Below are 18,440 nucleotides of genomic sequence, written 5' to 3'. Positions count from 1 at the left end.
TTGGCCCTTGTGACGGGCCTGCGGCAAGGACGCGCGCTAAAATGCGCAGACTCTTATAAAAACACTGGAACGCGAACAAGAAGTGAAAACGAAACGAAAATAAGAAGAAAATTTTTTTTTATTTTTTTTGCGTTTTCTGGTACACTTTCGTGTGCTATTGTTACTGGACGCTGCGTTCGTGTGGCGCTCTTGGCGCGTTGTTGTATTATGGCTGTGTGTGTGTGTGCGTCTTGTGTGCGTGTTGTGCGTGCGCTGAGGGTTCCGGGAAATGTACATATCTTGCCTCTACGGATTTCGTATTTATTCGGGGGGGGGGGGCGCGTCGGTTTGTTCTCCCTTTAGGGGCATTGTTAGTGTTGTTGTTCAATTCTCGTTCTGTTAAATGAAAAAAATGGGGCACACACGGGGGGAGTCAAGGGGTAAAGATTCATTTGTTGAAATTGTTGCAGCCGGAACGGCTGCGAGCTATGTGGGGGGGAGTGATGTAGGGATGTTGGAGAGAGGGCCGTTATGCATGGCAGCCTATGGGAAAGAAACACAGTGGGCGGGGCTACGTGTGTGCACAGGGAGATGCCCTCTGCGACGTCCGAGCCAGACACCCTGGGGGGGGGCTGGTTCGGCGTTACGATCCCCCGGGGCCCCACCCCTCAAGGAGGGTTGGGTATAAAAAGGGGTCGTTATATGGGCTTAGTCAGTTATGTTATAGTTAAGCTAAGAAGTCGGAAGACGTCGTAGCTAGAGCCCTGGACTCCCCCTGATCGCCGCCCTTATCAGGGCCCCACGGGATCAGGCTCGAGCCAGTGGCGTGGTCCCGTGAACCAGAGCCAGTGCTCTGGGACTCCGGGTACCGAGCCCGATTACCAGTGTCGGGCCAGACAGCCTCCCCTAGCTCTTAGTGGAGGACTCAGGGGATAGGCTATGGATAGCTAGGGGTATTCCCTGAGTTATACGGGTGAGGGGGCCGCTACCCCCTCTAGTGCTGTCCTGTACTGGCAACTTGTTAAATAAATATACGTGTGCCTCAACTCCGTTGTCAAGCGTCCTCGACGGGTACTTCACATGTACTATTTGACTACCGAGATGACTGCCAGACGCACCGCTGCTGTTAGCCACTGTGCCCACTTGCTGTGTTTTATCGCCCGGTGCTCTGCTGCTCGTTGTTGTGAGGTGCTCTGCTCATTGCGATCGTCGCTCGTCCGCCCTCCTGTTTTGTTTAGGTTTTTGTTTCTAGATTTGAAGCTTTCGTGACTGCAAGGATTCATATGCTTAGGTTTTTCGGTAAAGTCACGTAGGTAAAAAAATTAATGCAGCAGTCGTACTGATGGTTCCACATGAAGACGGAAACTTGTGTTGCCTCCGAAACGTCGTGATTTTTATTTTATTTTACTTTTATTAATTTTCATTTTTTACTTACGTGACTTTACCGAAAAAAACCTAAGAATAGGTTGTTGTTGTTGCTGGAGGGCGACTGCCAGCTGAGTGAGAAACAGGACAATGGTGCACTTGGTGACATTGCATGGCAAGTTCACCAACTACACCCGTGTCATTTGAACATGAGAACAAGAGCTTCCCTGCTTGGCTGCCTCTTTCAAATGCTCGGCAGCAAATCATGCATTTGCGTTAATAATAGCCGGCATTATTTATCACGGCTTAATCACATTCACTGCTTCATTATTAACGCTACTATCAATACGTCTAAAATCGCTCACAAGTACAGCTCTTTCGCTACGGTGACATGAATTTAACCATATTCCACTTGTTCCGATTGGGCATTTTCCATCATGCCAATGAATCATACTCGTCGCCCTTGTTCGTCATCAGGCTGTCAACTCCAATCGACGCCTCCGCCAACAGGGACTAGTTGAGTCCCCCATTTGAAAATACGCGAACACCACACCGGCGTTGTGCTTTCAGCAGACAACAGGGGAGCTGCATTTGGTCACACGGCCGTCAAACGGTGCGAGCGAACCGAACGCTTAAAACTAATTTAAGCCCAAACGATGCAGAACCGTTCCAGCCACCACGGTTAACTTGTGTGTAGGCTGCCGAAATTGCCACTTACTGTATAAATAATTTCACCCATTCCACCAGTAAAAGCTTCTATCCGATGATCACATTGGGATGTTTGACCACCGCTATGAATGGGCCGTCGGCTTCATGTGCAACTAAGCCGGAGAACCCGGAGAAAACCCACCATGGATTGACACGGGGGGAGGGGGGAAACACTCAGCAAGGAAATCTGCTGGCCACACCTCGCTAGCCCTGGTAGTGAGCACCCATCAAAGCTATAACCAGGCTCGACACGGCTGAGCTTGCAAAATCTGACTAGTTTTTGGTGAATTCTGGGCGACGTGTTGATAAAATAATGATCACTCCTGACACCCACCCTCCCCGACTACACCCCATGGGCGACAATTACCAACCACCAGATGTGGAAACTGCTGTGCCTTCATTTGCACAGAAAGATTGGTGACAGAGGTGGGCCGAGAAACTTCCCAAGGCGCGGAGGGGGGGGGGGAAGCAGTCCCACAATTCAAAGTTTTTATTTGAAACAGGGCCCAACATTTGTAAACAAAAAAGCACATGAACGTATGATGGACGTACTTTGAACTGATTTCGCACCGTACCAAGCCAACCGGCGTGTCAAAGGGGAGGTGGTGGGGGATACACGGCCCTCTTCGATCTGCCACCGTTTGGTAATCAACAATCGGTCTGCCGGGGGTCACAATGACTTGGTGGTTGGGGAAACGCTGCTGCTCCAGAAATCGCCCGTTGCGCCACGTTTAACAGGATGGAGACAGCGTCGTGTCCGCTTTGGTGACCTCAGCCGCAGAGGCGAGACCCACAAAGTTCCCTTTAGCCCGAGCAGCCGCCCGCTGTCCCCCCTCTCTTGGTGAGTGGCCTTGGCCGGCCCGCCGACGTTGATGCTGCGCCGTGCCGTGATGATGCCTCAGCTACAGGGAAGAGTTGCATAGAGAACGAGCGCCTCGAAAGATCGCGCGGCCGTCGATGTTGCAAATGATGCACGACCGTGGCGGCGGTGATGACCGTGCAAACAACACATTTAAATACTGTTCAGCGGTTTTTGTTGTTCGTTTACGATTTTCACTCGCGTGTGTGCCGTTCTCTCATTTACGTAAACGAGAGGGGTGTGTTTCTGGGGCCAACGATCACCTGCAGCAGCTCATTGTCCGGGGGGGGGGGGGGGGAGTAGAATGATGACGTGCGTTAAACTTCTTTCGCGCCGTACATAGCCAACCGCGCGCATTTTTTGGTTGTTGCATTAGGCGGATTAGTTAAGTGAACGAGACCTGTGAATTATTACGGTGGTCGTGCAGTCACCGGTGCGGGGAAATGATAAAAAAACCCACAAACTTCACGTGCAAGGAAATCGAAGCCGGAAGAAACCCACGTCATGCGAACGAGCGAGCGAGCGACGCTCGAAACTTTCACCAACTTCTTCCCCCTCCCGCTACGCAGCTCAGGGGGTTGTTCCACCGACACTTGGCAAAGTCTCCGTGACCCACCCGTCCCAATTGCCAGCCTTTCACCCTTCAGCAAGCTTGGCCAAGCGCCTCGAGTGAAGACCCTCGACAGAATTCGATTAAAACGCATGTAATCCGGCACGACGGGGGTGAGGGTAGGTGGCTTACAAAAAAGTTGTGAAACTCCCCCCCCCCCCCTTTTCCGTGGGCGTCGAGGTGGTCTCGTATTTTGGCTTGCAAACGCGCGCTCCACCTGTTCCATCTGCGTGGGGATAGAGTGTTGTCCCCTCGCGTGTGTGGGTTTACTCCGAGTGCTCCAGTTTCCTCCCACATGCAAACACTCGTGAATTGGACCGATAACACCTTCATATGTAGAGGACTGCAGACCATTGAGAGAGGGCGGGGGGGGGATTAGCACATGATCAGTTCCGGCTACTTTTCCCCGCTCATCTGGAATTCCTCGTGCGCCTCAAGAGTCATTCATCCTTGCGCACTTCGAGAGCGAATACTACTGTGCGGAGGTGCATTCCAAGTTGACAAAACTGTTGTTATAATTATTAACCAGGCGAAAATCCCAGATAGCTTCTGAGAACGAGCACATTTCTGACGATTTGGTCGCAGGCGAGTGGAATGCCAATTAAACACTCCCAGAGCAGTGCTTCTCAACTCCAGTTCTCACGAACCACCACGCGACAGCTCCTCCCCCCACCGATTTCCAATCATCAGGTGCGTGCAGTGCCTTAATTTGCATACAAATTGAAAAAACTGGTTATCACAAAGAGGCGGACTGTGGGCAGGCAAGGGGCGGGCACACGCAGACTGAAGTTGAAAAACACCGTTGCTCATTAACCCGTATAACATATACACCTTTATGGATTTTAAAGAGACACATTTTGCTCCATTATTTGTATATAACAGTCAAACGATGCATTAGAAAATAATTTTAAATTATGAAGCCGATCCCAGATGCAGCAATTGCGCGGCGCTTACACTAAAACAAGGAGTGCTGCGTCGAAATGAAACATCACTTCCTGTTCTGTATTTCAAACATTTACAGACTCAAGTCAAGCGGTAGCAACAATTTGTTCACGCGCGCGAACTCTGGGACCGGTTTCGCCCTTCTAGGGCTCATCAGCAGAGTCGGGCTTGCTGAACAAATCCTGCTGTACCGGATGTTATTGGCAAGTGCTCTCCCCTCCGCAATGGGCCGTCAGCGCAACAACAACAAAAACTTCCGTATTAAACTTCACCAAGAGCGGTAACAGAGATTTCTGGGCGATGCAAAATTGTCAAGTCAGCCGCTGGGAAGGTTTTCGCGGTTTGGACATCCTGTGAAAAAAAAAAGCTTCATAGCTCATCGGATTTCTCCAGGATAAATGTTCCGATTCTGGTTTAGCTGCCGTACAGCTCTCCGATGCGTTCTCGGGTCGACCCACGTGTTGCTGCATGTACGTTGAACTTCTTTCGCACCGTACATAGCCAACCGTGCTAATTGTTCGGCACGACGTCCGACGTTTCGCTCCACGTGCTTCTTCAGGAGCTTGGCTAAATACGTCGCCTATTGTGCTGCGCTTCGCGAAGAATGCTCAAGAGCGGCTGCACTCAACGATGATTCGTTACAAAGTGCCCTGTGCACTTCAGATGTTGTAACTGTAAAGTTACACAGCATATGCTATACATGGCGTCTGTAAAAGTATCATCCATGATTAAAGCATAATGGCGTTGTGGGTAACATCGTCATCGAATACTATTCCGACCCTCCACTGCGGTCCATCACATTCCTGGCCACGGCTAACGCCAGCAGCGCGTGATATATCAACCGGTCCTGGGTCACACTCTCACTTCACCAAACCACATGGACCAGTGTGGTGAAATACGCTGAAACAATCCCCTAAGACCGACACGGCGTACAGACGACTTTATCCAGCAGTGGACTAACAAAGAACTGTAGCAGTGGACTAATATATAACTGTAAACATATTCTTGGTTCTTTCGGTAAAGTCACGTAGAAGGGAAGAAAAAAATTTTGGTTTCATATTATAATTATTTTATTATTTCCCTTCTACGTGACTTTACCGAAAGAACCAAGAATATCAATCCCTGCAGTCACAAAAGCTTTAAATCAAAACTGTAAACATACGAGAGCAGTGTGAGCTCGTTTTGACGAAACCATAAATGGACACACACACTTGGTCTTGTGAAGATTCTACCATGCGAGTCTCATCCCTCTGAGCCTCCGCGTGTCCGCCGCGGTGTTGGAGCATCCTCCCAGGTGTTCAGCATCTCGGCTGTGATTGTTTTGAACGCTTCTGTTTAGTGCCATTGAGAGATCGCTCAAGATATTTGGGTGTTTTTGTTTTGTTTTGCCAAACGCATCTCTCGCATAACCCCCAAACAATCAACCTCGTTCGCAGCTGTCTAAACGAGAGAGGCCGAGAAAACTCGCGATGTGAGAAAACAGTGGAGTGAAAAATGACCTCGTCGGACGAGAGTCGAGGCGAGGAGAGAACTGTGGCTCTGTTAAAGTTACGCGGGCGAGCCCGGGGACAGGGTCCCCCATCACTCGGTGATGCGACACAAAGATTGGAACAAGGAGGAGTGGGGGAAGTGAAGACGGTAAAAAAATCAAGGGTGGACAGATGCAGGGGTAAAAACAAATCGAGAAGAAAAAGAATCGAGATTGGACGTATGCAGCGATACTGAATCTAGAGAGAATCACCCCGGAAATTGGTTCGCCTCCACCATCACCGATGAGTTGGGGGAACGGAGAGACGACGACGATGATGAGGAATAATAAATAATTAAACGCTATGGACACCCTAGAAGCGATAAAAGCAAGCTCCAAGAATACCTGTTGCGAGCCACCACACGTAGCCAGCGCCACAGGCCCATTTTCACCAGTCCTCTTTTTAAAACCATAACCTCAAATGTGCGCTCGCACGCCGCGTGCTAATTCCGTCTTTGTCTTTTTTTCCTTTGCCAATCGTCGGTCGCTTAGATGGTTGTCCTTTGCTCGCAATTTCCTGCTTCGCAGACGCACGTTTGTTCCTTTGTGCAAGTGGGAGGACGAGGATGAGCAGGAGGAGGGAGAGGAGTACGGTCAGAAAAAGGCCGGAGCAAAATTGTGCGATTCAACAGGTTGGGGGGAAGGGAGGGGGGCGAGGCGAGAGGAAACAAAAACGAGAGCTAGAGTTCTACTCGAAAGCCGTCGATGAACGGAAGCCGAGTGGGCACGTTCGTCTTGTAATCCATGTACTGCTCCCCGAAGAAGTTGAGCAGCGTGAGCTCCTCGTCCTCGATCCGCTCCCGGAAGAACCGCCACGAAGCGACGGTGTAGCCGACCAAGCACAGCGGGTTGCACAGGATGATCTGACGGGGGGCAGAGCGAGAGCAGTGGCAGTGGCAGTAGCGGCGGCGGGAGCAGCAGCAGTGGTAGTGGCGGCGGCAGCGGCGGCGGCAGCAGCAGCAGCGTCTCGTGAAAATTCGCCAAAGCAAACAAGGGGCGTGCCTCTACGACGTGTTGTCGAGGAGTTGCACCGCGCTCTTGTTTCAACGCGATTTTTACGACACGTTTGTGTTTGGGGAACCGCTTTAGATATACGCTGGGGAGAGGTAGCGGTGAGTGCCAAACGCTTGCCACTACCCCTTCTTCCCCAGCACGCCGACGGGACGCACCTGCGTGCCGATGCTCCAGTAGAACCAGCCCACGTAGGAGGGGTGCCGCGAGAAGGCGTAGACGCCGCGCGTGACCAGCTGGTGGCTCTCGGAGCGCTCGCTCTGCACGATGTGGCTGAAGTTGGAGCCGGCCGTCAACATGGCGGCCTTGCGCAGCGCCTCGCCTCCCACGACCATGGCCAGCCCCGCCACGCTCAGCCACCGCACGTCTTTCAGGCCTGGTGAGCGCCGGCCCCAATGCAAACCCGCCAGCCAGCCGCGGAACACCCAGAATTGCGTGAGAAATTCATTACTTGCTACTGAAGAACGTTATAGGCAAAATTGCTAGATGTTGACACCGCAAACTCCCAATATATAGCAGGCATCAGGGTCGGGATTGAACCCACGACCTCTTGTAGGCACCCTTGGGTGCGTGGTGGTCGCGTGGTGGTCGCGTGGTGGACACGCACCGGGGAAAAGGAGCATCTCCAGGGTGAACTCCACCCAAGAGGCGACGGCGGCCAGCTTGTACTCCAGGCTATGGTTGAGCAGGAACGAGTCGAGGTTGAGGCTCCGCGGGTTGATGAGCGCCGTCACCAGGTACTCCGAGTAGTGGAAGAAGCTCAGCGAACACACGTACCTGGGCACGCGGGATACAGGGTCGCGCGCACGGGGCGACGGACCGGAACACGACACGCACCTGTAACGTGCACCGGTGTCTACTTTATCGAGGGCGATATTGGCACGTAAAATAAACACTGATCGATTGATACCTGCTTAAACAGGGAACAGAGCACGCATACCTACTTGCACACAACTGGGGATGCACTGGGTTTACACTTAGCAACAAACGTGGATGAGCGAATGTATAAAAATTAACCCGTAAAAACAAAGTTTTTTACTATAAATCCTTTATATGCGTGGCATCGGAGCGGCTAGAGTCCTCTCGTCCTCTGGCTTGAGATGGCTGCCACCTATGGGTCAGATGATTGTCTGGCAGCATTAAACAATTGGCAATTAAATATTTAAAACAAATTCCCTAAACAGTGTAAAATTTTGGAAAAAATTTTCACGAAAATGCATTGTCATGCACAACGAGTCTGTGTGCAAAATGTCAGCTCGATTGAATCACGGGAAGTGGGTTAAAAAACGACCGAAAGATTTGCTCGGTCCTAAGCAAGCAAGCGAACTTAATATAAAGGATTTAAAAAGTAGAAACACACCGCGCACCGACTATCCATAAAGGTAGAGTACGTGGGGGCATGGGCAGGACACATTACAAGGAGGGACGATGGACGGTGGCCAAAACGAATGGCAGCCAAAAAAGGAAACGCACCCGAGATGACGTTCGCTGCAGAGATGGAGCAATGAAATGTGCCCGCGTGCAGACGCCGGAAAGATTTGTTGCTTCGCAGGGCCGTGAAAGATGGCGACGGCTTTTGGGAGGCCTTCAGTGGCTAAACCATGGCTGATGATGAATGGGATTCGCCCATAAACCCCTCTGTATCAGCATGGATCAGCGAAGTCTCACTGTATTAAGCCTGCCTCATCCGGCACCCTCAAGGGGTAACGTGGGAGGCCATTTACTAGATGGGCAGCATTGATTGCATCTGATTACAAATGTGTTGCAGTGTAAATATTTGTTATATTTGTTCGATTTAGATGGTTGTGTTGCATGTGTTGAGAACAAGATGAAATTAAAAGGGCCTCGATGGAGAAGCATCTCTGGTGCCGGGCAGGAGTAAGGAGAGACCAGGGGTGGGATTGGGGGAGGGTGCAGTGGAACGAGAAACGAGGGCAGTGGAAGTGACTTTGAGAAGAGGTGCAGAAAAGAGGTTCCACGGAGGGAGATAATCCGAGCGACCTGACCCCCACGCAATAATGGGACTTCTGGCGTCGAAGAGGAACGTGAAATGTCCGTGTTTTATTTTGCAGGCAAAGCGTTGTCAATACCAGCCAAAATGCTTCCAAGATGTGTTGCTCAAACTGAGAATCAAACCGCAGCCAAACGCGAAGCCCAGGAAACATGCTCTGACTGCCACCTGTGAGGCACACACACACACAGCACACACACACAGCACACACACACAGCACACACACACATACACAGCACACACACACAGCACACACACACAGCACACACACACAGCACACACACACACAGCACACACACAGCACACACACAGCACACACACAGCACACACACACAGCACACACAAGTTCAACACCAAGTGGGCATCTCTTCCGTGCCTGTTTCCCTTTGTCCCGTGTGTGTGTGTGTCTATGCCAACCCCTCTCATCTCCTGTCTCTCTTTCACAGTGACCCCCCGCCCAATGCTGCCATGCCTACTTATCGGCCCGCACCTCCGATTGGTACGGTTGGCTACGTTAGGGTGTGAAAGAAGTTCAACATACATACTGTACAAAGATACAATTATTTCAGAATCAGAGTATTTATTTATACTGGAGGAATTCGATGAGTTATAAAGCTATTTCTCATAGATGTCCAATAGGGGCGGATAAGAACGCGTTAACAATACAAAAACACGATAGTAGTAAAAAGTACAAAAAAGGTAAACAAATCACTTAAAAATAAACAAATACTATTATTTTATATTACCAGATAAAAGTTCACCGAGGTATTAGCTTATTTGTCAGAACCTCACCAAAAGGCAAAAAGAGTGAGATGTGGGCTGAGTGATGAAAACATATATTTGTACCGGCTAAGACCCAATGAGATAGAAAGATATTTAATTTTCAGAAGCGACCTGGCCACAAACGAGAGCTCAAGAAAGTGGCTGCTCATCGCGTGGAGATTTACAGCGGCAAGAACACATTCCTGTGGAGGGAGCTGGTAGGAACGTTGGGTTGCTCGGTCAATGGCCAGGGTCAACGACGGCGTGGTGTATTCCGCAAATATGCCCGATTGTGAGGGCGGGCACAAGACGGCGTGAGTAGGTTAAACGTTGAGTTTTACAAGGGCACCCCGGGGTGACCAGCCCCTCCTCACCCAGCCCCACCCCCCACCCTTCCCACCCAGCCCCTCCCCACCCAGCCTTTCCCCACCCAGCCCCTCCCTGCACGACGGACACAATAATCCCCTGTGGGCTGGTGTAACCAGGAGGTTCCTACCAGTATGATACAAACTACCAGTATGACACAAGCCGGCGTGAGTAGGTTAAACGCTGAGTTTTATAAGGGCACCAAGGGGTGACCAGCCCCTCCCCACCCAGCCCCACCCTCCCCACCCAGCCCCTCCCCTCTCCACCCAGCCCCACCCCTCCCATTTTTGGATGCACAACGGACGGACGGACACAATAATCCCCTGTGGGCTGGTGGAACCAGGTGGTTCCTACCAGTATCATCCAAATGATCTCAATGCACAGCCTCTTCCCAAGCCCGAACTGGGCCTCTTAGGCGGCTGTCCTCCTGTCCCACCAACCCCCGAGCCACGTGGCCACGTTTCTCGCCCCACGGCCTCACGCCCATCCCGGGAGGTCAGTCCGGGTCAACTTAAGACTCGCAAATGATGACACCCTTCCGGCTGGTGGGGCCATCATCACAAGGACAAAGATCCCCCGTGTAGCCTTGACAGACTGTTGGGGCAAGTGCTGTTAGCGAGACACCTATGAAGGCCGGAACTGTGCACGAAAGGGGGTGGCCAGCGCCAAAAACCGGCCGCCTTTGTCTCCCCAGTGGCGATGTTTTTACACACCGCACCACGTACCCATTTGAAGCTGAGTGGACCTAGAGGGAGGCCTATGTACCGGTACAAGATAATTGTCACCGATGTTGGCCGTGAGCGGCAAATCGAACTCGGGTCGCCGGGTTCGTGGCGCGCTAACCACTCCACCACCGCTCCCCATCATCATCAACACATCGGCACGCACAGTCAATGAAGGCACTGCCTGACAGCGACAGAACTTAGCAGGTTAACATTACAAGTGTTCACCAGCTCCAACTCCGACGGGATGTCACCCGATGAGTGGGGGGGATTTAAAAGATCGACTTTGACGGCTGCCGCTACGAAGCGAGACCCCCCGAACGCCCGAAGCGAAACGAATAAGCCGGGCCGCGTTCAGCCCACGGGCAGTAGTTTCACCCCCCCCGCCACCACCACCACCACAACCACCACCACCACCAGCAGCGGCGGTGTTTCCCTGCTCGCTAGCCGCAGGTTCCGCCAGGAAAGAAAGGTGTATCGGGGCCTGTCTCCGCACTTGGTAGAGGTCGTGTCGGCCGCGGTAGGTGACCAGCAGCCCCGCGTTCACCAGCGCCAGGTAGACGACCGAGGCGACGCGGCCTCCGAGGCCCGACCAGGCCGCGTCGAAGGCCAGGGGAAGGGCCACCACGCAGAGGCCCAGCGCGAAACATTTGGCGCTCACGAGGCCCTCGCGACCCGGTGCCATGGCGTTGCTGCTGGCTGGGCTAGGTTGGGCTGGGCCGGGCTGGGGTGTGCTGGGCTGGGCCGATTCCTCCGCTGGATTTGTTTTAGCTTCTCCCTCCGCTATCTCTTCCGGCTTGCGAGCTGTGCAACGTGAAAGTTGCGACTGCCAACAAACGCGCCACGAAACAACAACAGCAGCAGCAGCGCCGCCACGTGGAGGTGGAGGTGGTTGGTGGCGGCGGAGCTTTCGCAGAGTGTACCCCAAAACCCGGAACTAGATCTCGGTGGTGGTGGGTGGGTGGGTGGATTGGAGGAGAGCGGGATTGCAAAGTGTACCCCAAAACCCGGAACTAGATCTCGGCGGTGGTGGGTGGGTGGATTGGAGGAGAGCGGGATTGCAAAGTGTACCCCAAAACCCGGAACTAGATCTCGGCGGTGGTGGGTGGGTGGGTGGATTGGAGGAGAGCGGGATTGCAAAGTGTACCCCAAAACCCGGAACTAGATCTCGGTGGTGGTGGGTGGGTGGGTGGATTGGAGGAGAGCGGGATTGCAAAGTGTACCCCAAAACCCGGAACTAGATCTCGGTGGTGGTGGGTGGGTGGGTGGATTGGAGGAGAGCGGGATTGCAAAGTGTACCCCAAAACCCGGAACTATATCTCGGCGGTGGTGGGTGGGTGGGTGGATTGGAGGAGAGCGGGATTGCAAAGTGTACCCCAAAACAGCTGCCAGTGTGGGAAGTTTCATAATAGGATTATTTATTTGTAATTGAGGCATCCGATGAGACGTAAATCCATAATCGCGTCGATTACCCCGCGTGTTTTGTACAGGGAAATTGAGTTTTCAGGTCCATACGGCGTACAGTCGTTTCAATACGGGCAAAAACATGTTTTTGTCTATTTGTGTGTGTTTCTCCCTTGTGATGGGACTTTGTCGGATGCACGTTAAGATTTATAATGGCACGGGGTGACCAATAAGGTTTGAATTGGTCTGTAATAAGGTAAGCAATTGATAAGGGGTTGACAGATATGGCAAAGCTCTTTTTTCACAGATGTCAAGTAGAGGCCGGTCAGAACGTTACAACAATAAAACAATATGAGTGCAAAATATAGGAAATGTAAACAAATCACTTACAAAACTACATACAAATAAAACTAAACTTTTTAAAATATTCTATGGGTCTTTCGTTAAAGCCACGTAGATAGAAAAATAATACAAATATCACGACGTTTCGATCGCAACACAAGCAATCGTCTTCAGGTGAGAGAGAGAAAAAGCTGCTGAGATAGGTGCATCAAGGTAGGTGGGTGGAGCTAGAGATGGTTCAACCACAGAGGTTAGCCTGTAGAGTGCCACCAAAGCTGTGGAGGTGGCCACTGTATTGTGTGTAGCCCAAGGGTAAGTGGGCGGGGCTAGAGATGGTATTTGCATGTAAATGTAAGATCGGAGGGCGCCCTGAGGCTGTGGAGGTGGCCATTTTATTGTGAGAGATTAGCATGTCAATGTAAGAGAAACACCGCAACGGTGAATGTGTAGTGAGACATCCAGCCTGGCAATGCAACTCAGAGAGTCGGAAATAACAGCTAACATCGGCAGGTCAGATGGAAACATAGCCAGTTATGACTTAAACTGGTTAATTACGTCCTTCCAATAATTGCTCAGTTTGTACCCATCTTCTCGGTTGAAATTGTGTTTGTGTTTATATAACTGGATGGCTTCGTGAACGAATCTTTGTTGATAGCCAGTAGGCTTGCAGAGTACCTTCGTCTTGGAAAATCAATTTCGTGTGTGCCCACAGCATTAAATCAATGATCAGCCACGGCCAAGGCATTGGTCCTACCGTGTTTCAGATCTGCCTTATGTTCACGAACACGGTCCAAGACATGCCGCTTAGTTTCCCCAATGTCACTACTGCTGCAGCCACAGCTTATTTTGTAGACACATGGTGAATTTAATGGCTGGGTGTATGGAATTGATGTGGTTGAATAATTGGCGCAGTGCTGGTAGGCCATGTGGCCAGATGACGAACGTGTCATCTACGTATCTCTTCCACAAGGAAGGACGTAGGATGGATGCCTGGATGGCATCTGTCTCAAATTTTTCCGTGAAAATATTGGCTACAACTGGAGATAAGGGAGAACCCATTGGGGTACCTTCAACTTGTTTGTAGAATGTTCCATTCCAGGTGAAGTAAGTGTTGGTGAGGCAGTGTCTAACCAGGGCAGGTACATCAGCATTCAGTCCTCGTTGGACCAAATCTTCAATTATTGCAATGGTGTCAGGCACAGGAACTTTGGTAAACAAAGATAGCACATCTAAACTGACAAGCAAGTCACCTGAAGATAGTGGGCCTCGTGTGGAGTGGCGTCACGCGGGGTGGGCCTCGTGTGGAGTGACGTCACGCGGGGGGGGGGGGGGGCCTCGTGTGGAGTGACGTCACGCGCGGGACGGACAGACATTTCTGGGTGATTGTAGTCGGTAATAACCGGCCTGGTGGCTTACTCAGCAGTCGAGCGCTCGCATCGCAGTTCACATCCTGGTTTGGGGTTCATTTGGGCCATCATCCCTCGAGGGTCAATTAAACAAAAAGTTTTTTGGTTTGGCCATGTTTGTTTGTTGTAGTACGGAGTAAGACTGATGGCCTTAATCTAAGTTGTCTTGTGGTTGTTGTTGTTGTTGTTTGACTTGCATCCCACTGGGATTTTTGCACACAGCGTGGGTGTACGGTGCTTTTTCTGCAATGTTTTGCTGTCTTTTCTTGGATTTTCTGTTTGCACTTATCACATTAACTTTAAGATGTTTTCTTGTTCATATTTTTTGTTTGTTGCGGTTGCACCCGATTCAAGAGCCGAATGGCTCACAGGGCTATACCTAATAAATGAACTTGAAACGAATATCGATTTGTGGTTGCCATGTGGATAAACTCCCCCGCCATAGGAAGATGGAATTTCCATCACTGGCTCAGAGCCGTAATCGCGAGATGAGCACACACAGCCTCAATGTTCATTTGAACAAGAAAGATATATGGATACTTATCTTTCGTTATAAAAAGGTAAGAGTTTACAAAGTCCACCCCAACAGTGTCAGCCACGGGACGGAGGAAATGGCTATGTGGGTGGTGCGGATGGGAGAGAAACTTTAGATAGTGTACCCCAATAGGGTAATAAAAATACTGTGCTGGTGGCGGAGCACATTTGCAAAGTGCACCCTAATACTGCAACACCACCTGGGCGAGCAGCCTTACAGAGTTGTGCCCCAATGCAGCAATAACATCAGGGTGGGCGAATGCATAATTTTACAAAGTGTACCCTAACTACACACTTTTTGGCGTCATCTGGTCCAACACCAATGGAGACTAGGCTCTAAGAAAAGCTGTCTCGGGTGTGGACCAATCAACTTCAAGGACAGTTCATATCATTACCATCATCAGAGTTGTTTCTTTTTGTTTGCATTTTGACTGCTTGTGTTGTGGTTATTGCAAACATGATGCCTTGTATAAAGGTGTCAGTTTTTGTATCAATTGAAAGGGTAAAAACCTATTACTATTACTATAATGTACCCTAACTGACACGAGCACATCCGGGTGGTGGAGCAACTTTATGAAGTGGACACAAACAGCAATGCTGCACGGTGTCGGGGAGAAGAACCCACTTCCCCCAAGTGCAGTAGGAGTAGGGTATTGATGGTAAGCTATGTTTACGACCCTACTCTTTGGTTCTTACGGTGAAGTCACGTAGGTGAACAAATAAAAAAATAATAAATAATAATAAATCAAAGTACATTTAATGACATGGGGCAATTTGTTTTTCACCTACGTGACTTTACCGAAAGAAACAAAGAGTATGGATCCTTGCAATTAATAAAATTAATAAAAGTAAAATAAAAAATAAAATAAAAATCACGACGTTCTGGAGGCAACACAAGCTTCCGTCTTTAGTTGGAACCGTCACAGCACGATAGCTGTATCAAGTGAATAATTAAAAAATTTTACCTACGTGACTTTACCGAAAAAACCCTAAGAATATGAATCTAGAACATATCCACGACCTTGGAAGCGGAAGGGCCTCTGCGGCCACTTTGAAACTGAGTGAGTGATCGTTTCCCGCCATGCGAATGGTTCTCGAGATGTGTGGTGGTGCCACCTGGCGGGTGATGCGCGGCATTGCAAAAGCGACAGCGCGACAGAGGGCGACATTTAAACACATTCCTGCTGCGGAGGGAGCTGGTAGGAACGTTGGGTTGCTCGGTCAATGGCCAGGGTCAACGGCGGCGTGGTGTATTCCGCAAATATGCCCGACTGTGAGGGCGGGCACAAGCCGGCGTGAGTAGGTTAAACGTTGAGTTTTATAAGGGCACCCCGGGGTGACCAGCTCCTCCTCACCCAGCCCCACCCTACACACCCAGCCCCTCCCCACCCTCCCCACCCAGTCCCTCACCACCCTCCCCTACCCACCCAGCCCCACCCTCCCCACCCAGCCCCTCCCCACCCAGCCCCACCCCTCCCACCCCCACCCAGCCTCACCCTCCCCACCCTCTCCACCCAGCCCCTCCCCACCCTCCCCTCCCCACCCAGCCCCACCCTACCCACCCAGCCCCTCCCCACCCTGCCCTCCCCACCCATGCCCCTCCCTCCCCACCCAGCCCCTCCCCACCCTCCCCTCCCCACCCAGCCCCACCCTACCCACCCAGCCCCTCCCCACCCTCCCCTCCCCACCCAGCCCCACCCTCCCCACACATCCCCTCCTTACCCAGCCCCACCCCTCCCACCGCCCACCCAGCCCAATCCTCCCCACCCACCCCTCTCCACCCAGCCCCACCCCTCCCATTTTTGGATGCACGACGGACGGACGGACACAATAATCCCCTGTGGGCTGGTGTAACCAGGAGGTTCCTACCAGTACAAGGATGTGTGTGTGGAGGGGGGTGACCCGCCCTGTGCATTGATTCATTCCCTCTGTAGGACGGGCTGGTACCAGCTTGCGTTTGGCAGCAATATGGTTTTTGGCTTCAGGAGGGGGTTCGTGAAGTTTTGCTGTTCCTCCTCCGTTGACGGAGCGCAGACCACAGTGGTTGACTACGTGGGTCCATATTTTGGGTTGCAATGCCACAATGACACTTCAATGGCTTGCCTTTTTTGTTTCATTCATGGAAGGAGATGCGAACATTTGGCCTGTCGATGCTCTGATGGTGACACTGGCGTCGTCGAGGAATGTTAACCCTAGGAGGTACGATATTTGGGTCTCGAATGAGGTACTGTACCGTGAAAACTGTTTAGAAAAGTTTCAGTTAATATTTGCATTTGTCAGTCCCCTGTTAATTCTGCTTGCAAGGGTTTTAAACTTGCCAAAATAGCTTCCGGCTCAGACTTGCCTGGTTCGTGCAGACTTCCCTTTTACAACCATCAGCGAGGGGTGAAAACTCAACATGTCAATGACAGGGGGTGAGTCTACTCGGATGGTTGACTACGCACAACGTGATATTAATTGTATCTGACTTGGAGAGATTAAGGACTAAGTTGAACCCCAGACCGTGGTTTAGAACTTGCAACTATCAAGCTTCAGAGTTGTTGGCTTGATGCACTGTGCCATGTAGATAAACTAAGGGGCGTTAACATTCAAGTGTATCATTATGACTTCAATCTTCTTGGGTTTGGGCAGGGCATGTCGCGAGACGGGATAATGGACGATGGTCAACAGTGGCAGCCAATGAATATAATGGGGCTGAGAGGACATCTGCCTGGTGGTGGTGATTAAATCAGCTCGTTTGCAGGTGCTCACTGGATTGTTACATTGCAGAGCCGTGATAGCTTGGGAAGACTTTCATACAGCGGTGTGGATTGACACGGGCCCATGATGGTGATTGTGACTCCACTGTCCACCCACGTGAAGCCAACCCATCATGGATAGAATTGTATAAACACATTCCTGCGGAGGGAGCTGGTAGGAACGTTGGGTTGCTCGGTCAATGGCCAGGGTCAACGGCAGCGTGGTGTATTCCGCAAATATGCCCGACTTTGAGGGCGGGCACAAGCCGGCGTGAGTAGGTTAAACGTTGAGTTTTATAAGGGCACCACGGGGTGACCAGCCCCTCCCCACCCAGCCCCACCCCTCCCACCCCCACCCAGCCCCACCCTCCCCACCCCTCCCACCCCGCACCTGTCCTGGCACAGGCGCTGTGGTGATGTCACCGTCACTTAGTGGCAAATGGCGGGTATTGGTACTATACACTATATACTACACTACTATACACTACATTATACACTACACATTGGGCTCCATGGAGGCCGCGTCGTTAAGCGATTCGTCGTTAACAAGGGTGCTCGTTAAGAGGGGTTCTACTATACACTCCACTATACACTACACTATACACTACATTATACACTACACTATACACTACACTATACACTACATAATACACTACACTATACACTACACATTGAGCTCTATGTAGGCACTACACTACTATACACTACACTACACACTACATTATACACTACACTATACACTACATTATACACTACACTATACACTACACATTGAGCTCTATGTAGGCACTACACTACTATACACTACACTACACACTACACTATACACTACACTATACACTACACTATACACCACATTATACACTACACATTGGGCTCCATGGAGGCGCGTCGTTAAGCGATTCGTCCTTAACAGGGGTGCTCGTTAAAAGGGGTTCTACCGTATAGCTCAGAGGGCATTGCCCGCTAAAAATAAAAATAAATCTACGTCGAGTACAAGTTTAGTTTCAATTAAATGCAAACAATTAAACTTCCATGACGTCACGCACGCGGTGTAGGGGGTGGGGTGCGGCGACCAGACCTGCCCCCCCCTCCTCCCTTACCCCCACCTCGCGGATGACATCATCAGCGAGTGACGTCACGTCCGCCCCTG

At 51.0% G+C, this 18,440-nt stretch overlaps 1 protein-coding gene across 2 annotated transcripts; it reads right to left on the bottom strand.

The window, feature by feature from the left end:
- Positions 1-1,063: 1,063 nt before the first annotated feature.
- On the bottom strand, positions 1,064-11,745 carry ICMT (isoprenylcysteine carboxyl methyltransferase). 2 transcript variants are annotated; one of them, XM_061568000.1, is made up of 5 exons: positions 11,360-11,745; positions 9,093-9,181; positions 7,610-7,779; positions 7,161-7,378; positions 1,064-6,854 (listed from the first exon to the last, which is right to left on the bottom strand). In XM_061568000.1, exons 1-5 carry the CDS (start codon positions 11,546-11,548, stop codon positions 6,672-6,674), a joined length of 849 nt encoding a protein of 282 aa, XP_061423984.1. In that variant the 5' UTR covers positions 11,549-11,745; the 3' UTR covers positions 1,064-6,671. The 2 variants fall into 2 exon arrangements, with proteins under 2 accessions (XP_061423984.1, XP_061423983.1); XM_061567999.1 differs by lacking the exon at positions 11,360-11,745 and having other exon boundaries at positions 9,093-10,157.
- Between the last annotated feature and the right edge of the window lie 6,695 nt (positions 11,746-18,440).

Source organism: Lethenteron reissneri, chromosome 40, assembly GCF_015708825.2.
Source record: "Lethenteron reissneri isolate LAM-NWPU_2019-01 chromosome 40, ASM1570882v1, whole genome shotgun sequence".
NCBI lineage: Eukaryota > Metazoa > Chordata > Hyperoartia > Petromyzontiformes > Petromyzontidae > Lethenteron > Lethenteron reissneri.
This window is presented reverse-complemented; position numbering and strand designations above follow the sequence as displayed.